Source organism: Danio rerio, chromosome 22, assembly GCF_049306965.1.
Source record: "Danio rerio strain Tuebingen ecotype United States chromosome 22, GRCz12tu, whole genome shotgun sequence".
NCBI classification, from domain to species: domain Eukaryota; kingdom Metazoa; phylum Chordata; class Actinopteri; order Cypriniformes; family Danionidae; genus Danio; species Danio rerio.
In genome coordinates, this window is record NC_133197.1 from 28,334,273 (window position 1) to 28,358,564 (window position 24,292).

At 37.2% G+C, this 24,292-nt stretch overlaps 1 protein-coding gene across 1 annotated transcript; it reads right to left on the reverse strand.

Moving 5' to 3' along the window:
• Positions 1-8,457: 8,457 nt before the first annotated feature.
• Positions 8,458-24,284, reverse strand: LOC137488956 (uncharacterized). The gene is made up of 9 exons (XM_068216469.2): positions 23,727-24,284; positions 17,469-17,603; positions 15,362-15,481; positions 13,294-14,637; positions 13,012-13,106; positions 12,835-12,885; positions 11,267-11,759; positions 10,103-10,208; positions 8,458-9,675 (listed from the first exon to the last, which is right to left on the reverse strand). The coding sequence occupies exons 1-8, from the start codon at positions 23,971-23,973 to the stop codon at positions 10,105-10,107; spliced, it is 2,589 nt and encodes an 862-aa protein (XP_068072570.1). The 5' UTR covers positions 23,974-24,284; the 3' UTR covers positions 8,458-9,675; positions 10,103-10,104.
• Between the last annotated feature and the right edge of the window lie 8 nt (positions 24,285-24,292).

Below are 24,292 nucleotides of genomic sequence, written 5' to 3' on the forward strand. Positions count from 1 at the left end.
AACATTGAACACAGAACTCACGCTGCCTATCAGACACACTATCATGTGGTTAGATTCAATGACTGTTCTACATTGGATAAAATCCGAATCGTGCAACTACAAAGTATTCGTAGGCACACGAATTGCAGAGATTCAAGAGCTTATAATCCAGCTGACCATATAACCCGTGGAAAAACCCTCACGGAGCTAGCTCACCTTTGTAAATGGAACCAAGGTCCACAATTCCTACTCCAAACCCCAGATCACTGGCCAACTTACCCTGTCACACCCATTAACGAGTCAGATGAGCTGCGCAAATCTTCATTCTGCGGTAATGTGTCACTATGCCATGATAGCCAACCTAACATAGATAACTGCAAATCATGGGACGACCTCATCATGATCACATACAATTTCTTACATGGGCCATCAGCGCCCTCTATGTCAGCTACAGATCGAATAGAGACAGAAATTGCTGTCCTCAAGCGTGCTCAAGCAGAAAGTTTCCCTGACGAAGTGCACGCTCTTAAAGCTAACAAAGCTGTGAATTGAAATAGTGGACTGAGTCCTCTTGCTCCAATGCTAGACCCTCACTCTAACTTTATTAGAGTTGGAGGCAGACTACGTAGAGTGGCGACACTACCCGAGGACACAATCCATCCTATCGTGCTAGCACCAGAACACCCAATAACCAAACTGCTAATTCAAGACTTTGATAATAAATTGATGCATTCAGGACCTGAACGGATCTTCGCTGAGATGAGACAAATCTACTGGGTTATCAAAGGTCGACAAACAGTAAAAGCCCATCAAAGACAATGTTCTGAATGCAGGAAATGGCGAAGCAAGCCTATTATACCAAAAAATGGCAGACATTCCTACTTTACGTCTGAGGATTAATCAACCCCCCTTCTGGTCAACAGGAATGGACTGCTTCGGGCCCTATACACTCAGACTTGGTAGAAGACACAAGAAAAGATGGGGTATCATCTTCAAGTGCTTCACCACAAGATGTGTTCATCTGGACTTACTATGAAGTATGGATTCAAACTCCTTCCTACTAGCCCTTAGACGCTTCATAGCAAAGAGAGGAAGGTCAGAAGGAGGGGAACGCTAATTTTCCGAAGCCTTCGCTGAAATGGAACAACCTCTTCATGAGCAACTGGCCAAACAGAAAATCTCCTTTAGATACAACCCACCTAATGCACCTCATTTCAGCGGAGCATGGGAGAGAGAAATAAAATCAGTAAAGGCTGCCTTACAAGTTGTCCTCCAAGACCAGGTTGTATCCGAAGAAGTTTTGAATACAGTGTTAATTGAAGTCGAGGGGATACTGAATTCAAAGCCACTTGGATACGTATCATCCGACATCGCAGATCCAGACCCTATTACCCCCAATTTGCTGCTCACGGGGCGGCGGGATGCCTCTCTGCCTCAAGTGATTTATGGGCCCAGTAGTCTGTTTGGATGGCGTCGTTATCGCCACAGTCAAGTAATTGCTGATCACTTCTGGACCTATTTCCTCAGGAACTATCTGCCTAGCTTGCAGCTAAGACAAAAGTGGCGTGATGTCACACCAAATCTAGCTGTTGATCAAGTAGTACTGATTGTGGATTCACAACTACCCAGAGCCCAATGGCCAGTGGGAAAAGTTACTAAAGTCATTCCCAGTGATAATGGAGCAATCAGGGTGGCTGAGGTGGACATCAAAGGAAACCGATACCTCCGTCCTGTGGCAAAACTAATTGCACTCCCAAAGGTCCCTGAAGGATAAATACAGAACTAGACACTGAGTTAGGACAATCTTTGGTTTACAAATTTCCATGTAAATTTGTGGGGCGGTTGTACAAAAACTGAACTTGAACCGAACTTGTTTCACTGAACTTGAAGAAGTACACTAAAAACATTAATTTTCACTAGTTTTATTATTTTTTTCAATGCTTTTAAAAATAAGTTAAATCTTTGTAGACTATATATATATATATATATATATATTTATATATATATATATATATATATATATATATATATATATATATATATATATATATATATATATATATATGTACTAAATATCATTTATTTAAATATGTGGGCAACAAATTATAGATTCATTTTATTTAAAAATTATTATATTATTATTATTTTTTAATTCAACTATAGGGGTGCGGCCAGGCAGGGGGCCTAAAAAGACCATGTGCCCAGGGGCCCCTGAGTTCATGATCCGGGCCTGCAAGCAGCTCAAATTTGCTCATTTAGAGGTGGGAACTGGCAGACATGCTACAAATTTAACTATAAAATAAACAATTCATCAAAGTCGATCGGTACATGTAGAATTAGTTTAGTCTGTTGACTCAATTTAAGCAGCTATTGAGTATTGATGTTTTACAGTGTGAGACTATAATGAATATGTGTTTTTTTTACCAATATGTTGTGTGATATACTATACCTGGGAGATCTGATCAGAAATAAACATGCAGACAACAGAGTCAGAGCAGTTGAAAGACAACTGAAATCTGTACAGTAGACTCCAGACTGCACATTTTCCTATCCTACTTGTGTAGTGAAATGTTTTTAACCAATAAATGTGGTGCAGTGGTGGGACCAAGTCATTGTTTGGCAAGTCACTAGTAAGTCTTAATTCATTGCCCTTAAGTCCCAAGTCAAGTCCCGAGACAAGACAGGCAAGTCCCGAGTCAAGTCCTGAGTCAAAGGCAACAAGTCTCAAGTCAAGTCCAAAGTCCTACAGTTTGATTTTTGAGTCTTTTAAACAGAAAAATAAAATATATACAGATTATGTGTGGTTGTAAGATCTGTATTAATTAAACAAACCTTTTTTTATGAAAGAACATTGCTCAGATATATAAAAACACAAATGCAATTTTCTGAAAAAGTGCTGAACAGTGCTGTCTCGTCTCCACAGCATAATGCACAAGAAGGAGTTCCACCAAAAAAAGACTCCATTTTGCCTCACATCACACAAAAATTGCAGGTCTACTGCTGTCTAATTCATTAAGTTTAGTTGTGCTATGTTATGTCTTCGGTGATCAACTTGTGATTCACCAAAATTACATAACCTCAATGTGGTAGCAGTAGACCAACAACTCATGTATGCTGCAAAGTTAAATTGAGTGAAATTGGTATTTTGTCAATTGAATCTCGTGTGTGCTGAAGAGATGGATTTGCAAATCCGTCTAGCAGCAATGTTAAATGGTAGCACATATTCTAAATGAAGTAGGTTACTTCATACAAACAATAACGTTGTTTTCTTCACATAAAGTTGAAGAGCTTTGCTCTCTACCTTGTGTGATGCTCGTGCACGGATTTCCTCTGTTTGTGGACAAAACTAATTGCGAGTTTTCAAATATATGCTCACGCGCAAATTTTCTCTCGCTCTCAAATATGCACTGCTTACACACAAATTTTCTTGCGCACTCTCAGAGATTATATGCAGACACAATTTGTGTCGTGTTCCCTCTTCCTTTTATGTTTTTGATATGATTTATATTGGTGCACTGTTTATTAACAATAACCAAAATACTAAAATAAACTTACATATAAAATTTTTAATCTAATAAACCATAAAATTTTTGGTTGTGTTATATGATGAGATATTTTCCATGTCATCCTCTTCGTTTTGAGGAAAGCTGTTCCACAGGGCCCTGAACACGTATATTGGCATGTACTGTGTTTTGAACAGTAGCCTACTACAATAAAGTACTTCAATTGATCAGTTGTGGTAATACTATAGTTGCTATGGTAACACAAGTGTAATATAAACAAATTACCCAGTGCTGTATTATTTTACAATATAGGGTATTTTATACTACAATTCCACACACTTAACTGTAGTAAAACTACACTTTGTATTTTATTTTATCTGTTCACTATTGTTAATACTACTGTATGCTGAAGCATTCATTAACAAGTTGTAAATAATACTAGCCTAAAACATAGGCAGTATAACACTCAAAAACACTAGAATTTATTAAAGAATTTACCTTAACCTTATAGTTTTTCATGTATTGTTAATAAATAGTATAGCAAGAAAGAAACCATATCAACATTCTTGGAATAACCGTTCAGTAAGCCCCGCCCTCCTTAGTTACTGTTGCTTCGCCTGTCAAGCTTTCATGCCTGGCACATCTATTACAGTGTGTATGTGCTGGTGTCAGACATTCCCAGAGATATAATTAGTCATTTTTGGCGAACAGGTGAGATATCTGAGAAAGCCAGACAAAAGAGGACTGCAGTATACATTACAGGGGTATATTCACAACATAATAGCAACTGATTAGAGAATAATTTAATCAAAATTGAAGCAAGGTTAGCCTAGCCACCTCATACGCTGAACATTCAACAGCATAGTTCATGCACAGCAGGAGAGGTGAAATTTAGGGTTTAAACGGAGCAGTGCTCATAATATCGAGTGGGAAAAAAGAAAAAGACAGCTGGGAAGCATAACCTGCTTTGTTTTGTTTTTTTTATAAGAAACACAGTTTAGATCTGTTTAGGATAATAGGAATGTGAGTTATTGCCACCTATCACTGAATGTGAATATCGAAAACAAAACCTTAGCTTAACTCCTTTAGCGCCCCTCACACAGCTTGATCCATGCTGGCAATTCTCCTCTTGGGCTTTAGGTTTTGAAAAGGGAAAAAATCCCACCACCCAGTCCAAACTTTAAGGATAGTGGGTGTCAGATTTGAACAATCCAATAGGCTTTTTTACGGACGGTAGTAAACAGTAACAGTAAATAAACAGGGGGCTAATAATTCTGACTTCAACTATACACACACACACACTCATATATACACACACATATATATATATATATATATATATATATATATATATATATATATATATATATATATATATATATATATATATATATATAAATATATATATATAAATTTAATGTATTGTTTTCAAGATTCGTATCCTACATTACATGATATACATTTGTTGACATCCATACGTGAGTTTATATATATATTGTAAGGCTTGAAGATTACGCTGCTATTCTGAACTAATAGTCGGAAACAGAAAGCAGTTGAAGGATGGCGTGTTTAAATCCATTATTTATCTGACTCCATTGTAATTAATCTGACTCCATTAAAGTTGTTATCATCATTGATAAAGAGAAAGAATATCTACGTCTTAAAGCAGGCAAAGTTGTTTATTGAGTTACATGATCAAATATACAGACATTAGAATGAAACAAACTAAGATACTGTATAAAGAAATTAGCTGTAACATATGCACTGCTGAGCAACAAAGACAGTGAAACTGCCTTTGTTAGCATATGAGGCTACACACTGGTGTGCGGGAGATGCAGAGTTAAAGCCATTCTCCCAGATCAACAGTTACCTTTCCCTATTATACCCTGAGCAAAGCATTGTCAAACATGAGTGAAAACCAACCCCCAAAACCAGCTGAACATGAGAACAAAGTTGAAGAGATGAAGTGGGGGAGAAGTACATTAACATACTCTCCTCAGGCCATGACCCAACAATAGTAAATATATTGTAGATTGAAATACAATTAATCAATGTCTCTGTTGATTTCATCACTACAACACTGAAGTCATAAACTGTCAAATGACACCAAACATGACAAAGATATCAGAAGGAAGAACACAAGCAGATGAATTGTGTATGGTGAAGAGCACATGGTTGCTGTAAGCAAATGGCAGAGATGTGTATCGGAGCTGTGAGGAACTCTGCCTCACCAGGAGGACCCATCCCATGCTTGGAATGTCTCAGTAGTCCTTCATTAGCATAGAAGGAAAAATATATAATATTTTCTCAGCTTACAGTCCCCTTTCAGGTTCATTGGACCTCAGAAATTATAAAAGGTCCACATGTGACCTCAAATAAAAGCTGAGAAGAGTAATCCAGTGTCTCCTTTGGCAGAGCAGTGCAGACTGATGATGATCATTGTCAATGACGCTCAGAAGATATACACACAGAACACCTTTTCCTGTCAGGTGTAGGCATAGTCAGATGATCACATGGGGACACTTGTCAGGAATTCTTGTCTGGATCCTAATGTCCATTTCACAAGATGTATGTCCGTCTCTGGCTTAGCAAGCCAAGTAATCTCTGTTATCTGTGGGATTTAGTATATCTTGTGGAGGGCGTCTTCAATTCTCCGCTGTTTGTGTTCCTCGTGGAAGCCTTTACCTTCATGCACAGAAAATTATTTGCAAAGGAGAGCAACCCATGAAAACTGAAAGAGGCATTCATTGACGATGTATAACTGGTGACAGAACAGCAAAAGAATAACCATGGCAATGAGAAGAAAAACATATCTGCAAAACTGGCATATGAGGTTATATGGCAATATAAGCATGTAGTAGTTCAAATATCAATATAATGGCATTTCAAATTAAAACTCAATGTCCGAAGACAAAATAAATGACACAATTGAATGTTTGCTCAGAATATAATGAAGGGAAAGTAACAACATGATAGGGATTATAATCTTTTGATTATAACAATTTGGTTGATTATGAAGTGGCCAAATTAAATCGGTTTATGTTAAAAAGATAAAGTATATGCTTTGATATACCTGATTTCAAGAGTAACTGAAAAAGAAAAGTCATAAACTGTCAAATGACACCAAACATGACAAAGATATCAGAAGGAAGAACACAAGCAGATGAATTGTGTATGGTGAAGAGCACATGGTTGCTGTAAGCAAATGGCAGAGATGTGTATCGGAGCTGTGAGGAACTCTGCCTCAGGAGGACCCATCTCATGCTTGGAATGTCTCAGTAGTCCTTCATTAGCATAGAAGGAAAAATATATAATATTTTCTCAGCTTACAATATATATATATATATATATATATATATATATATATATATATATATATATATATATATATATGTATATATATATAAATATATGCTCATGTATGGATGTCAACAAATGTATATCATGTAATGTAGGATACGAATCTTGAAAACAATATATTGAATAAAAAGCATGTACAAACAATTCCAGACTGACTTATTTCAGCAGTATTAACATGTTTCACATTTACACAGTGCATGAGGGAAATGAAGCCTGTTGCCCTCCCTTCAGATACTCATACATGTACGTACAGATATAGTAAACATCCAGGTTTCCTCTCATCAAATATTTATTATATCGCATATTTATTATACATTTACAAATTATACATGTGTTTAAACATGTATTACTATATACGTTAGCTCCCTTATATCTCTTATCCGTTTAAAACCAAGAGCATATGCTATGATAAAGGTACATTTCACACAAATGTAAACAGCCTTTCCTAAATCATGCTGACCTACAGTATGGACCGTCACCCACCTTCGTAAATAAAAACGCAATTTTTGTGGAAAAACGTATATCCTTTATTACGTTTAGAGTGTGGAGCGATAGATGTCGATCCACAAGACAATAAACAGCTGCTGTAAATGGTAAATGTTGGAAAAGTTTTAAAGTGGTAGTGAAAACCGCAGCGTCTCTGATGTTATTGCTCAGGCCGGAAGTAAGAATACGCAACTACCGATCAACCGGATGTGCGTGCTACCGTTCGTGAAAAAGGCCTATTGCGCAACGATTTGGCTTGTTTCCCTTGCTCGAAAGCTTGACAGAACCCCTGCACGTAGCTACGGTTGCTAAGCCGCGATTGGTGGGTGGCGGTTTTTGGGCGTGGCTTAGCGAAGGGTCAGTTTAACATGAGGATCTCTGGAGACCAAAAGCACTAAAGGTATGAGATGTCATCGTAAACAAAAGTCAAGCGAACGCAGAGACTGAATACACGCGCGAGCGCGAGAGAGAGAGAGACCGAGTATTGGCACGCGAGTATTGGCTCTTGTTCTCTCTGCGTTCACTTGACTTTTGTCCACTCCAGCGCCTCATAGTAGTCACGTTGGACGCTGTCAAATCAAAACAATCTACCGTGCTTTGATTGGATGTCATGCCGAAAGCGTGCATGCTGTCACACACACAAGCACACATATATATATATATATATATATATATATATATATATATATATATATATATATATAGAGAGAGAGAGAGAGAGAGAGAGAGAGAGAGAGAGAGAGAGAGAGCAGTCCATGTCAACATACTTTTTATCTTTTGCTTTTCATGGGAAGCAGCAAGTCTTTACAAGTCAATAAAGGCAAGTCCTAGTCAAAGTCCGAGTCATTCATGTTCAAGTCCAAGTTGAGTTGCAAGTCTTTTTATATTTTGTCAAGTCAAGTCTAAAGTCATCAAATTCATGACTCGAGTCTGACTTGAGTCCAAGTCACATGACTTGAGTCCACACCTCTGATGTGGTGTATCACTTCTCAAGCATTATATTTTTGTGCATTTATTGTGTTTAAATGTGTGCATGTCTGTGTTTAAATGTGTGCATGTCTGTATTTAACAACCTGTCCAAATATAAAAAGAGCCTCCATTCATTTCCTATAAATAAATAAACCAGCTGTCACTTTATTATGTCTTTATTAGGAAATACACATTAGTTTTGTTTTTCTTACATCATGTCATGTGCTTTGCTTTACACAATATTAAATGCTATAAATAAATAAATAAATAAATATACAGTGAAAAAAGCAACGCAGGATCATTCTGAAAATGTAGCCCTATATACATTTCTGGAGATCGCGAATTATGCAGCCAGAGGTAAAAGTATGGCTGCATTTCATCTTTAAAACAAACGCTACAGGCTGGTATGACACTGTTCCTTTTCGCGCTACAAGCTGAACGCTTATCTTCGTGTGGACTTCATTTTCGCTGTTATGTTTGTCCAGTGGCTTGACAAGTACGTCAGCGGACTTGAGATACAGAGCGAAGTTGACCACGACAACAGCGGTTAAGTCTGGTGAAGAACGGGTCCAGAAAGCAGGTAGGACTAAAACAAAAGCCAAAAAAATAAAATAAACAAATAAATAGCAGCGTGAGAATGTGGTAAAATCTATAAATGTGGTAAAAATAAGGCGAGGCTTTCTTTTTCACGATTGCTTTTTAAAATACTGCTGTTGGGTTAAGGGAAGGAGATGAATAGGTCAATTGGTGCTTTTGAAAACACTATCGGTTGGGTTTAGGGAAGGGGGAGGGTGGGTCAGTTGATCGGTCAGTCAGTAGACATCGACCCTTGCACAAATGGCACTCGCGAGAGAAATTTGACATCTGAAAAGCGTGCACAGCGGCCTTTGGTGGATTCACAACAAACAAAAGGGCAAAACAAATGTAGCTACTGGGACACATTTTGTCGATCTCCAGAAATGTATATAGAGGTACGTAATCAGAATGAGCGTAGATTGGAAAAAAGTGCAACAGTGCAAAAAAAGTGTCTATAGTATCTAAAATATCCTCTAGTCGTGATATTTACAAGTCAAATCATCTTTATTTACACAACACTTTCCACAATGTAGATTTTAACAAACACAGATAAAGAAAAACAACAATAATACAGATCAACAATGTCAGTTCAGTGTAATATAAAAGTCTCTGCTGAAGATCAGTTCAGTGTCAGTTCAGTGTGATGCTGATGGTCGATCCACTGAAGAACAGCTCCACCAGTCCAAGTCCAGCAATCCAGGGCTCTTGAGCTTTAGTTCTGGATCAGGAAAAGCTTCTTTATGGTGATTTTTGATAATTTTGTAGATTTTTTTGTAGGTTTTTTGATTTGTTTGTGAAGTTCCTAAATGAGGAAAAACAAAAGAAGGAAACATTAAGCCATATTAGCAGCACATTTAGACCAACACAACGGTCAAATCATCTGTGAGCGGCCTCTTAAAGCTCCATCAGTCAACTGATAAAACTGTTCATCCACGAGAATGTGCATCACAAACATGCAAATATCTGCTTATATGCAGTAGAGTTTAGTAACACACAGTCATATGTGTGTTCAGCTTTCATTGTCACAGTGACCATCTTCTAACATTGTGTTTCTTCTACATGAACTGTATTGCTGAAAATCTTTAACGCTTGTTTATTTTGATGAGTGTAAAGTGTACAATAGCATCCTCGCTTAACTGAAGATGATTAAGAAAACCAGCAAAACTAATCAGCTTTGTGTGTCTTGCTATCATAACTATAGTCTCCTACAGGATCAGTGGTGTGTTTACCTTCATCCCCTCTTCATCAACAGCTTCTTCATCCATTCGTGCTGTAAGATGTCCTCCAGTGTCCACAAGTTTTCCTCCAGACACTTTTCTATCAGATCACAGCACTCTGTACAAGGAGAGAGAGAGATGGTTAGTCGAGACTATAAAGGAGCCATTTATGAAGCTACTGCAGGGTTCTGGAGGGCCGGTGTCCTGCAGAGTTCTGCTCAAACCCTAATCAAACACTTCTGAAACAAGCTAATCAGTGTATATATCTGAAATTACCCCCCTGTACCCTTAAGTAGTGCACTGTTTGAAGGAGCAGCCATGTGTAGTGGTCTCCAACCATAGTGGACATTCTGAAGTGCACTCAATCAATCCCACAATAACGAGTCTACAACCCATGAACACTCAAAGACTAGTAAATACCCATAATGCACTGCGGGAGTTCAAACACCAAATTAATTTCTGTGTCTGAGCACAAGATTGTGTCCACAGCAGAATGCAACCAGTGTAAGTTTCTGAATAAATTATTATTTAATTGTTAAATTTACATTAGTAAACCTGATAGAAATTAAACTACTGGGATACTAATATGCAGCTTGTTATGTGCTCAATAAAATGCTTTTAGCTTAATTTTTGTCTTGTTTTCAGTTCAAATAACCCAATTGGGTCAGCAAATTAATCTAGTTTACCTTCTGACATATGGTTATTTGGCTGACCCCATTGGCAGATTGCTTAAAGATTTTCTTAAAGCAAGTCAATGTGTTGTGCTTGTCTAGAAAATGCTTCTTGATTTAAGAATTTGTAGGTATTTGGACTGAAAACAAGATAAAAAATGTAAGTAAAGTAAAAAGCATGTTTGCTGTGCTCTGAAGAGTTTATCAACCAGCAAAACCCAAACAAAACTGCTTCAGTTCACTTCATTAGTAGATTAATGAGGGAATAGTGAATGAGGGTATGGGGGGGGGTCAAATAACTTCAAGATCACATGAAGATCTTCAAGATTTGAGTTGGAGGTAAACTCTGAAGGACAGTGGCCCTCCAGGACCAAAGTTGCCCATTCCTGAGCTAATACAGATGGTGATGTTAGATTCTGTAGTGTCTCTCTAGGTTCTGTCCTGGTATGAAACAACAACATGTTGAGGTTTTAGCATGTGTATTTATCAGTGTCTGTTCACTCACCGCTGGATAAATTGGGGTTAAACATAAGTTGTCTTCTCTCTCCATGCCCGCTGTACAGTAGCGCTTTAGCATTCACCATGTAGTGCAGCAGGTAGCCTAGGTTCAAGATGCTGCCCCTGATTAAATTCTCATATTGGTCTTTCCTTATTATGGAAGCACATCCGAAGTCGATCAGCTTGAGGTCCAAAGTCTGCGTGTTCACCAGGATGTTTTCTTCATGCAGATCATTGTGAGAAATGCCATGGTCAATGCAGTGCATGACTGCCTGGACTAACTGGTGCAGCAGGTAACGTGCGACCTCTTCTGTCAGCTTGCCATGACTCTTTACATATTCCCGCAGGGATACGCAAGGTTTGGGGTACTCCATGACGAGTGAGATGAATCCTTCTTGATCAAACCACTCGTACAGTTCTGTCAGGTATATGCTCGGCATAGGATCTTTCAGCATGAGCATATACGCTGCTTCTTTAAACGCAGGTTTGGAACAACCAGGCTGAAGAGAAAAAGAGAACAAGGGTTAGTAGCTGTAGATCAGCGTGCATCATAAAGGCTGCATCCAGATACTATTGGAAATATCAGCATTATTTAAAGCATCAGTTCACCCAGAAATTCAAATACTGTTGTTGATTACTTTCCTTCATGTCGTTTCAAATAACTGAGACCTTCATTCATCTTCAGAACACAAATGAAGATGTTTTAGATTAAATCTGTGAGCTCCCTCATCCTCCACAGACAGTAACGATCATATGACACTCTAAGTACAGATAAGGAGACAAAAATATCCTCAAAGGAGTTCACATGTCTTCGGTGGTTCAACTGTAATCATACGATGCTCCAAGAACACTTTTGTGCACCAAAACAACTGAAAAAACCACTTTGTTAGCTCAAGTCTTCCACATCAGATTGGGGTGTGCATTTACTACAGGTAGTATGACACTTGTGTGTTGCACTGCTGACTCTGGCAATCCTTCCTGTAGTAAACATGCACCCTGACCTGATGCAGGAGAGGAAACATTGGCAAAATAATTTGCTTCTACAGTGTTTAAAGCACACACAACTGTTCTAGCAGCCTCGTATGAATACAGCTGAACCACTGAAGGCATGTGGACTGTTCTGTCCTAAAGCTTGAACATCTCAGGACCCTTGCTGTCTATGGAGAATGAGGGAGCTCTCAAATTTCTAAAATAAACTATCTAAAATATCTTAATTTGTGTTCTGATGATGAATAAAGGTCTCAAAGGACTTGAATCACGTGAGGGTGAGTAATCAATAATTGAATGTTTGGGTGAACTGATCATTTAAATGAGCTTTACGCTGCTTTAGTGTTTGTGTATATATGATCAACAACGCTGTCCAGCTCTTTTCTCTAACAGTGCTGCTATGAACTGCAGTAACTGTTTACATTAATCAAAGTTCAACATCAAAATGATTTTCTTCAGCTTAAACATGAGTAAAATTTTCATACAGATTCACATGACTGGATTTTGCTTTTTGAAATTCCACTACGCCTCATAGTTGCATCCAAACCAATAAAGAATTAAATACTGAGTGAAGTTTTGCCAACTTACGGCAGAGATGTGACGGTCGTCCTTTCTCCTGGGAATCCTCTTGATGGCAACCTGAAAAGCAAAAACACAATTATTAATTTTTCACATTGATCAATCTGTCATTTATTTAATAAATACACAAGTTTAGATCAAGTGAACAAGTTACATAAGAAGTCAAATGTACACTGAGAGTTTTACCTCCTTGCCATCAGATTTACGGACTGCTCTGTACGTTGTGCCGAAGCTCCCGGATCCCAGAACATTTCCAAAGCTGTAGAGACTGTGCAAAGGTGCTGAAAAAAGAAGAGATTGTTTAAGTGAGTTCAGTTCTCTCATTCTGACACTACCTCACATTAACAAACATGCTACAGCAGCATTTACAACAGCACTGACTGAATCAACATTGATTAAGAACATTTCATGAATGTGACTCCGCATTTATGTTTGGTACGTGACTTAAAGTGTTGTCAGCAGACTCACCTGTATTTGGATCAAACTCAGAAGATCCTAAGGCAGAGGACGACTTCACATCAGTCGTGTCCTGGAGCCCAGATGGTCCAGGAGCAGGCTCTGGTTCAGAATTGGCCATGTTCTGCACCTCAGGTTCTGGAACTTGATTTCCAGTGTACCTGCGACAAAAGGCCTCAAGGACAAACTCTGGCTCAGGATTCACAGTGTCCCAAAGCCAAGACGGCCCAGGAGCAGGATCTGAATCTGGGCCAAAAGTGTTCTGGAGCCCAGAAACTTCTGGGACAGGCTCTGGATCTGGAACAACAGAGTTCTGGAGCTCAGACACTCCAGGTATAGGCTCTGAATCTGAATCAACAGTGTTCCAAGGACCAAACACTCTAGAAACAGGCTCTGGGTCTGGATCAACAAAGTTTTGGACCACAGACACTCCAGGGACAGGCTCTGGGTCTGGATCAACAGAGTTCTGGATCACATACACTCCAGGGACAGACTCTGGATCTGGATCAACAGAGTTCTGGACCACAGGCACTCCAAGGACAGGCTCTGGATCTGGATTAACAGAGTTCTGGATCAAATACACTCCAGGGACAGGCTCTGGATTTGGATCAACAGAGTTCTGGACCACAGACACTCCAGGGGCAGGCCCTGGATTTGGATAAACAGAGTTCTGGACCACAGACACTCCAGGGACAGGCTCTGGATCTGGGTCAACAGAGTTCTGGACCACAGACACTCCAGAGACAGGTTCTGGATCTGGATCAACAGAGTTCTGGACCACATACACTCCAGGGACAGGCTCTGGGTCTGGATCAACAGAGTTCTGGATCACATACACTCCAGGGACAGACTCTGAATCTGGATCAACAGAGTTCCAGGAACCAGACACTCTAAAGAAAGGCTCTGAATCTGAATCAACAGAGTTCCAGGAACCAGACACTCTAAAGAAAGGCTCTGAATCTGGATCTGAATCAACAGAGCTCCAGGAACCAGATACTCTAAGGAAAGCTTCTGAATCAACAGAGTTCCAGGAACCAGACACTCCAGAGAAAGACTCTGAATCTAGATCTGAATCAACAGAGCTCCAGGAACCAGACACTCTAAGGAAATCTTCTGAATCATTAGAGTTCCAGGAACCAGACACTCCAGAGGCAGACTCAAGAGAGTTCCAGGGAACAGGCATTCCAGGGAAAGGGTCTATATCTGAATCAATCTCTAGGTCCACTATGTGTGGATCCTCTGGTGGTGTTTGGGGCTCCACTCTTGTCCTTCTGAGGAAAGGCTTCTTTATGGCCTTCCACACTCTCTTGAAGATAGAACGGACTCTGCTCCACCTGCTGCCTCGTGTTTCAGTTTCTTAATGGAAGAAAGACAACAAAGAACATATTTAAAACATGACAATCAGTTATTTTTTAAACCTCTCTGAAAATGTTTTCTCAGCTGTGGCAAAAGAAATAATACATTAAACTGCCTCTTTTACATGTCAACTTAAAATTGTAATAAAACTCAAATATTACAGGAATAATAGTAAGCTGGAAACATATGTCTACAACATGTTTAAGATTTTTGCTTGTCAACTTGATTAAAATGAGTAAAAACAGACAGAGAGTGCTTTCTCTCTCTGTGTGTCTTCTGTCAAAATGACTGAAAAACATGTTGGAAAAAACAGACACAGACACGAGAGACACACCTGCATAATGCCTGAAATGTGCACTTTTAAATGGGCAAACGTCTTGAAAACAAATGTGTTCTGTAATACGTATGTAAAAATGCAATGCAGAATTCTCTCTCAGAGCTCATTAGCCGGCTGATTATTTCTCGCCTTACGCATTCAAAAACAAATCATGACGACAGCCACTTTGTAACGACTTTCAAGGTGGTAATGAAGCTTGTTGTGTTACCTTGGGACATTTGGACTGAACAGGAGCAAAGTGTGCACACGACTCGAACATGATCAACAACATTTATATATATATATATATATATATATATTTTTTTTTTTTACTTAAGAGGTCAATTAGTCTGTTTCCATTAATAACATGTTTATATTCTACAGTCAAGTGGTTGCTGACAATCTCACCGGTCGTGTCTTCCTCCACAATGTTTTCAACATAAAGTGCTGTACTGGCATCTGAAAGCATCGTCCAGTCCTCGTCCAGCCACGGACAGAAGCCATGGCAGAAGCTGAGGGTCTCCACATCTAAGCATAAAAAAACAAATCAGAGTCAATTTTCACAAACAAAACATGTCAAAATGTCTTCATTGAACATGATCTCTACTTAATATTCTAATATTCTTAATATAACTAGGCAAGTGAGGATAATCAGGCAAGTCATTTGACAGCAGTGGTTTGTACTGTAGAAAATAATTAAAATAATTAAAATAAACTAAAACTGCCTTTATTGCAGCCAAACTAAAAGAAATAAGACTTTCCACAGCAGACAAAGCATTACAAGAAATTAGAGGAGTAACACATCACAAATCTCCAGGTTTGGATCACATTAGGGTTTTCTGAGTCACTGATCGGCCCATATTCAGATCAACGCAGATTTGCTTTCCATTTATTACAAGCACAGAACAGCAAGAAACATTTATTATCAACAAAATCAACTTTAGAACCGGTGATTTAATAAAAATAAGGTAAGAAATAAGCAGCTGAATCAATAAAATATACTCAGTTGTTAAAGTGGAAATGCTGTCAAACTTTCATTTGTCTGTTAAAGCAGGGTATATACAGGAATCAGAGGGTAAAATTCAGCACCTTTTAAGAGCTTTTTGAAGACTCAGTCGACACATTATTTAGACCTCATTGCCACTTTAGGTCTGAACAGGTAACACTGGTGACATTTTAAATATATTCACTAAATACTGACTGTAAGAAACTAATCCTAAACTAAAACATTACTCACTTTATAAAAATGTCAATCCAGAAGGTTTCACCTACAGAACAGCAAAAATAATGGTGCTGCCTTGGCTTCTGCAGTAAACAAAGCAGTGTGACATCAAATATAACAGGAATTTATTGAGTTCATAAACTACACAGCATCCCAAAACTTCTAACTTTAGCATACAACTATAATTATACAACTGTATAATCAAAGATTATGCCAAATTTAATATCTTGTAACAGCTTTTAAGACTATTTAAGGGCCTTAAAATTCTCTGAATTGATTTAGCAATGTTTTAAGACCCAGCGGACACCCTGTAAACATCACTTGGAAAATTTATTTAGATTTAGGAGGGCTATTCATTCACTTCAACTGTGTATATTTAACTGTATCTACATAATACAATTCATCTTGACTTGTACATATGCACCACACATGTACACTTGACATTACGGTCACATACATCTGCATACTACTGATTATTAATAGCAACCTGTACATATATTCAACTATCGTAAATCTCTGAACATAGTCAACACAACCTGTATATAATGTTCATAGATCATCCTTCTGTAAATATCACCACAGGTTTTCTATAACTGCACTTTATAACTTATTCCTGTCTCCTGCTCTTGCTGCTATTGCACTGGTGTTTAGACCTTAACTGCATTTCCTTGACTTGTACTTGTACATGTGTGATGACAATAAAGTTGAATCTATTCTAACACAAACACACACACACACACACACACACACACACACACACACACACACATGCACACACACACACACACACACACACACACACACACACACACACACACACACACACACACACACACACACACACATACACAGAGCTGAAGGCAAACAAGACTTTAGAGACATTAGAAAGCTGAAGATTTTCTAAATCTACTTGTACTGAGAGCAGATATATATCTGTAATTTACTTTATTATCTGCCGTTTCTCTTTCTCCATTTTAATATAACACATGCTGTGATTGTTTCGGATGTGCATGTGTTGTTTTGGCTAGGCTAAGTTAGTCTGACTTTAAGCCAATTTACCTCACAGGACAACCTGTCCTCATCCTGTCTAAAACCCACAACTGCTCATTTCTCATTAGTGTTTGATATGTCTTGTTCCTTCTTTCTTTTATAAGTTTATTTTTAGTCCCCCAATACTTTCCAGTATCTCTTTACCCTGTTTTATCTTTATTTTTAACTCAATAGATCAAGTAGCCTGTTTCCCATTAATATCATGTTTATATTCTACAGTGGAGTGGTGTCTGACAATCTCACCGGGTGTGTCGTCCTCCACAGTGTCTTCAGGAAGATGCTCATCTGATGCTGTTCCAGCATCTGAATCCACAGTCCAGTCCTCGTCCAGCCACGGACAGAAGTCACTGCAGAAGCTGATGGTATCCCGAAGTGTCCCTAAACAACACAATTAGCCATAAGAGTCAATTTCCACAATCTGAGATTCGTTTATTACAGGATGTCTTCATGGAAAATGATCACATAATATTCTGATGATTGTCGGCACAATAAGGAAATCTATAATGTTTTAGCTTTTCCTAAAATATTTGTTTTAAAGATAGTCTACAAGACACTTCTATACAGCTTAAAGCAACATTTAAAGGGTTAACTAGGGTAATTAGGGTAACTAGGCAGGTTAGGGTAATTAGGCAAGTTACTGTATAATGATGGTTTGTACTGTAGACTATCGAAAACAAATATAGCTTAAAAGGGCTAATAATTTTGATTAATTTTGGTGTTTAAAAAATTTAAAACTGCTTTTATTCTAGCTGAAATAAAACAAATAAGACTTTCTCCAGAAGAAAAAATATTATCAGACATACTGTGAAAATTTCCTGAATTTGTTCAACATCATTTGGGAAATGAGTACAGCCCTCACAACTAATATTTTCATGATTATGAGACATTCAGCTAGAAACGTACATTATCTGTCCCTGAAATAAGAACAAATTTAGTGAATTAAAAGTAAATTTCATCCCAAAAATGTCTCAAATGGACGGATGATTGATTTAATATGTCCTTCATTTTGGATCTCAGATTGTTTTTCTTTATTAAAACACTTCTCAAATGTAGAAACCCTGTCATTGTCCTCGTCCTAAACTGAACCTACAGCTTTAATAGTTCTGTTATGCTAAAATCTGTTATTTACAGAAAAAAAACTTCAGAAAGAGCAAGTTTAGGTTGTCTTCATTCACATCAACTGATTAAAAACATGAAATATTCTATAAATACTTCAAATATATAATAGAAATACATTTACAGCTGTCCTCATGTTTCTGTCAGTCCTGTCACACTTTATTAGATTTAACATACAATGTGTGCAATAGGCTGTGACTCAGAGGAAGTGACATCATGATCAAGGATGCATTCTGTTATTGATTTGTGTGATTTTATGCTTGTTTTGTATAATTTTTTGAGGACGACAAGCTTAAAGTTCAGGCCCTGTCACATTTTAATAAGTGTAAATGTACATTTCTGGTAGAGTGTCCCTTATACATTATATATGAACATATTTCCTCAATATACATCATATATTTGTGAATATACATTACATTAGTTGGGTGATTCTCACGAAAACGTAGTAAAAAATTTTCAAACATGAATTAAAAAAATGTTTAAATAAAATTTTGGTTTTGCAGATAATTGAAACAAAGTCTGGAGCATTTATCAACATCAATTTAAAAATATATACACATCATTTAGTACCTTTTTGAGCATAATTTCCAAAACAAGTAATAAAAAATCTCATTACAGTCTGCTAAATTGATTCTTACAAAAAAGCTAATTCATTTAGACATTTTTTAAAAAGGGATTATTAACAGTGATGTGGAGTTACTTGAGATTCTGCAATAACGTTTATTTTTAAATTAACAGGGTTCTTTATTTTTATTGTTTTTTCTCATTACCGAAACACTGTACATTTTTTACAACACTTTTTTTTAATGTATTTTGATAAAACCTGATGTGTTTTCAAAATAATGTGGCTAACCTGAAAGGACATAATTTGTAGATTATGCACATGCATTAAAAAGCAAACGATTAAAAAATATTAATAAAATACCACTTAAGGAACATTGGTTGCGGTAATGAGAAATAGGTTGCAGAATTTAGGTTAATCATATCAACATTCATTTTAAGTATATTATTAGATTTTGTTAAACATTTAATGTAGAATATTAGTGCTTTAAAACATAACTTTAATTTCAAAGAAAAATGTCCACTTGCTTGGATAAGCTGAAACAAATCATCATCCTCACTAGATAGTGTGGTCTCTAGTACAGCTTTAACCCTCTGGTGTCCCTTGTTTGGGAATCAAATTTGTGGGCTTAGCCAGTTAAAAAGGGATGAACAACTAAAGTACCCACAGATTTTTTAAGCTTATTATATTTAGCTAAAAGGATGTAGCAATCATTTTTATATAGTACATGGTTTCCGCTACATTCATTCTTCCATGGCGGGACGCCACGCCAAAATTCATCCCGCCACAGCTACATTACAGCTTCTCATTCAAAACATTTTATTGTTTTAATAGCAGGTGATACTCGCACCAAAACGTATTAAAATGTAAGTGAATTATAACAGTGCAAACTTTTTTGTAACCGTAGTAGTGCTGTGCATCATTTGTTTACCCTTAAGGTTATGTGCAGACTGTCTGACTGACAGGTGCATGATGCTTGCGGCCATCAAACACGATGTATAGCTGTTTCACTTTACTTCAGGACAAATTAATATCGCTATGTAGGTCTATTAGAGACATTCATAAATATTCCTAGAAAATCTAATAAATGCTAGAGAAATAAACGCACTAAATTGCACTTCAGCAGCGTTTATTTGAGAGTGCACAAGAAGATCTGCATGCTCTTGAAGCGGCTTATATTTGAGGGGGTGTGCAAGAAGAAGGGGATGTGCACGAGCAGAGGAAATCGGCGTGCAAGCAAAGAGATCCCCATGCTGTAGGCTATTACATAAATGCGATCTTGACTTCTAATACTGCGCTTATGACATTTGTCATTGAAATAACGCCACAGGTTGTTGATAGATTTGTGTAAAAGGCCTGCCACCACAGCTGGAAAAAATCCTAGAGGAAACACTGTAATATTTTTATTATTTTGAATTTGGTTTGGGGGGATTGTGGTAAAAATGTATATTTATGCAGTAATTAACATACATTTCCCCAATTGAAAAAAATTGAATTTTTGTAATTTTTATTTTTAATTAAGTTCAAATTAGTGCTGTATTTCCGAGTAGGGTCTGTCTGCGGACTGCAAGACAGGGGCATAACATAAAGGGGGCATAACTTGTAGTAGAGGCAGAATTTAAAGTCATGGAGACTCACATGTCACTCTATGTTGTCGGCATGATGGCGATGTACCCATCAATTAACATCTACACTTACTCCACACCTAAACCTAACCATCACAGTGATTAACGCCTATACCTACCACAACCCTAAACCCAACCGTATACTTCATACTTGTTGTGCTCAAAGTCGTAAACGAGTTGCTAAATGAAATTGAAAAATTGAAAAATCTATTATAGTTTCTCAAAATAGCACCGCACCAGCAATGCTCCTCAGAACGCCTTCCTATTTAGAGCAGAAAAACTAAATTATTAACTTAAATGATTAGATTTCCTAACACTGTAGAGTGTTTCTTTTAGTAATTACACCTGCTACATCTCCAAATCTAACCTCTCTCTTTCTTTCCTGCTATACTCCTAAAGTAGTTCTGGGTTGCTGTACAATTTTTTCCAACCTGGCTTTTGCTAAAGATTTTATTTTTTTCATTGCTGACTGTTTAAAATGAAACAAATCAAAGCAAAATAAAAACAGTTAGTACATTTTAAAATTAACATTAAATTCAAAAGAGTTATTTGAATTTAGTATGCAATTTTACTTAAATTCTCATTTCCGAAACACATGTTCTCTCTGCCGTAACTGTCCCTAAATGGTTGCGGTATATGAGAAAAGAGTTGCGGAGAATGAGGTGCCTCAATATGTTTTGCAAATAATAGGGAAGCTATGATGATTTAAAAAAAAATTATCAGTGCATATAATTAAGACTTTAAAAAAGTTTGTTTTCATAAAAATTTGCAAATCTAACAATTATGTTATTGTAGAAAACTTCCTGTTTCGGTAATGATAATCAAAAAGTTGTGTAACCATTTTGACAGGAGAAAATTTTACATTGAACTGGAGAAATATAAAAGATTTTCTTTCCTGGCAGTCATCTTAAAACAACTGGCCCATGTGCTTCTATATACAAAATTAAACTTTATTTAAACTCTTTATGTGTGTTTAAACAGCACTTTAAAATGGTTGCGGAGGATGAGAATATCTGTCATGGGCACCTAATTTTTCATTTTTTTCTAATTGTCATTATACATGAAAATTCTGTAAACTATTTGTTTTGTCATGTAAGATAATCTATTAAAACAGCTCATTTGTTTTTATTCAAAAATGTTTATGCTAATTTGTTTATATTACAACATAACACACGTTCAAACTAGGGTTGTAACGGTATGAATTTTTCACGGTATGATAATCGTCTAAAACAATACCACGGTTTGACGGTTTCGCGGTATACGGTATGTTACAAATGTTACAAAATAATAGAACAGTGAAGCAAATTTGACTTTTTCCAAATAATATATTTTTAGTTACTATAAACAACACCACTTACAATGAACAAATAAAAATAAGAAAATAATAAATAATGTGTCAAAGTCCAAATAAAGTCCAAATAAACATGGTGCAAATCCTCAGTAAAAAATAGATATAAATATTTACTATACTATAAATAGTTACATAACGAAACTAGATTCAATATGGAACATCCTTAGGTTTTATGTGCCAGCATGGATATGGTTGTCAATCGATATGGATTTGGATATGGTTGTCTGCAATGCAGACAAACAGCTGCATCTTCATTTGCGTCTTTTGAAAACAGCAAGAGCAGCAGTTCGTCTTTGCTGTGTCACTGTTTTGTCATGTTTCTGTGCTGCTGTGCATGCAAAAGTACTTAGTATGAGAATTATTTCATGCAAAACCTTTTTTTTTGCGTTTTATTTAGCCGCGCATAAATGTATACCTATCTCTCATTCCGTGTTGTTCAAAAAGCTTGGTCCACAAACAAAAGCGAAACCTATGCTTATTGGTTGTGATATAGCGAGTTTGAACCAATCTGGGCATGGAGGAGGGATAATGCATCAATGTATCATGTCTGATTTGTCCGGAGACACAGTGACGAGCGTTTCTTTGTCAAATCAGCGTTGTCAAATGTTGATGAGTAACCGCACTGATTCCGGAGCCTCTGAAAGTCCGGAATGTTATGTGATACAGCACTGGAAAGCTGAGATTCTCTTCTTTATGCCAATCTTTGAATTGTATGAATCGGATCAGCGGATCAAAAGTTAATAAACATTTAAGAGCAATACTTATTTTTAGCCGCGGGCGGCTGTCTCAGTCTTTAAGGGTTAAAACCGTTGATATGCAATTGTTCATGGTATGATAATCGTGCACGTTCAAATCGTGGTAAACCGTCATACCGGTATATTGTTACAACCCTAGTTCAAACATGCATGGACACGTTTCGGTAATTAGAATTTCAGTAGAAAATGCAGTAAAATTATTAAAAATAAATATATTATGTTGAAATTACACATTGTGCTTCGTAGAGAACAGCGTTGTCTTTATTATAATGTTTTTTTGTTAACAAATTACTAAGTTTTATATTTAAAATCTTAAGTGCCACGTTGTTTTACTGGTTTCGTGAGAATAACCCAGTTAGCACCAAAGCCCAAACTAGAGCTAATCTAACACAAAACACAATCACAGTCCAAGAGTTCACCCAAATGAATATGTTGGGGAAAATAATGAATAAATGTTTCATAAACAGGAGAAATCAAGAGAAACTCAAATAAACCGAGTTTAGCTGAAATTCTCTAGTGTGTATATATGTTTGTAGTATCTCATTTGGATTTAAATGTATTTTCTGTCAATTCCTGAACATGTTTGGTGACTAAACTCTTGTTTTAATGGATTTTACTGTTTATATGTGCTGTGACTTATTGTGAGGTAAATTGTCCTAAAGCAAGATTTGATTATGGAGGTGTCAGATGTGAAATTGGCACTTGTGTAACTTTAATAAATCAAATATTACTGTGTGAAAACACTGACAGAGACATTTCTGAGTATTTTACAGTACTAATAAACACAAGTCTACACAAAACACCTAGAAATTGTTTCTCTACTGTGGTGAAAACATCATTATTTATGTCAAGCTGGACATTAGCATGGGACAGCTCATACATATAGGCCAGGACAAAGTCTAAAATTTTCTCACACAACCTATTCTCATCCTAAAGTCTGTTAAAACCCTATTATTGATCATTTCTAATGTTTGTTTCATATACATATGTATATTACATGTAATGACATTTATACTTGTGTTTTATTGCCCCATACAGTAATTCCATCACGTTTAAACCTCAGGAAGCTGTGGTGTTTGCTGACAGTCTTACCGTTTGAGTTTCCCTCCACATTAGTAGCAGTAGAGGGACCTTCAAGGGGTGAACCGTCCTCCAGCCTGGGACAGAGGCTGGAGAAATTGTCGAGTCTCTCCACGCAGAAACCCGCGTCTTCTTTCTTTCCTCCAACACACACAGATGTTGTTGCCGCCATCGCGTGGTCAAATGCAGGCAGTGTGAGTTCACTCAAGTTTTCACTCGTGTGTTCACTCATAACGGATTTATGTCGACAGATATCCATAGATTTAGTTAAACTCTGTAAACGCGAACAAACAATACTCTTTTCCAACTTCGAACTGAAGCGAGTGACGAGAGTGAGCGGTTATGTTCTACTGAGTGACGTCATTTGTGGAATGGAGATTCTCTTGGCGGTTTATTTTCAAATGTCCAGTTTATTGCTCAAATCTCCAAACGGCAAAGATGTGTATAAATGAGCCAATAAGACTGTTTCTATACCTAATTTTGGGAGAAGGGTAATCCTGCACAACTGGAGTGGCTGCACTCTCAGGACCGCATTTTTAGGACCGCATCTTTAGGACCCTAGTTTTTTGTGACAGCGT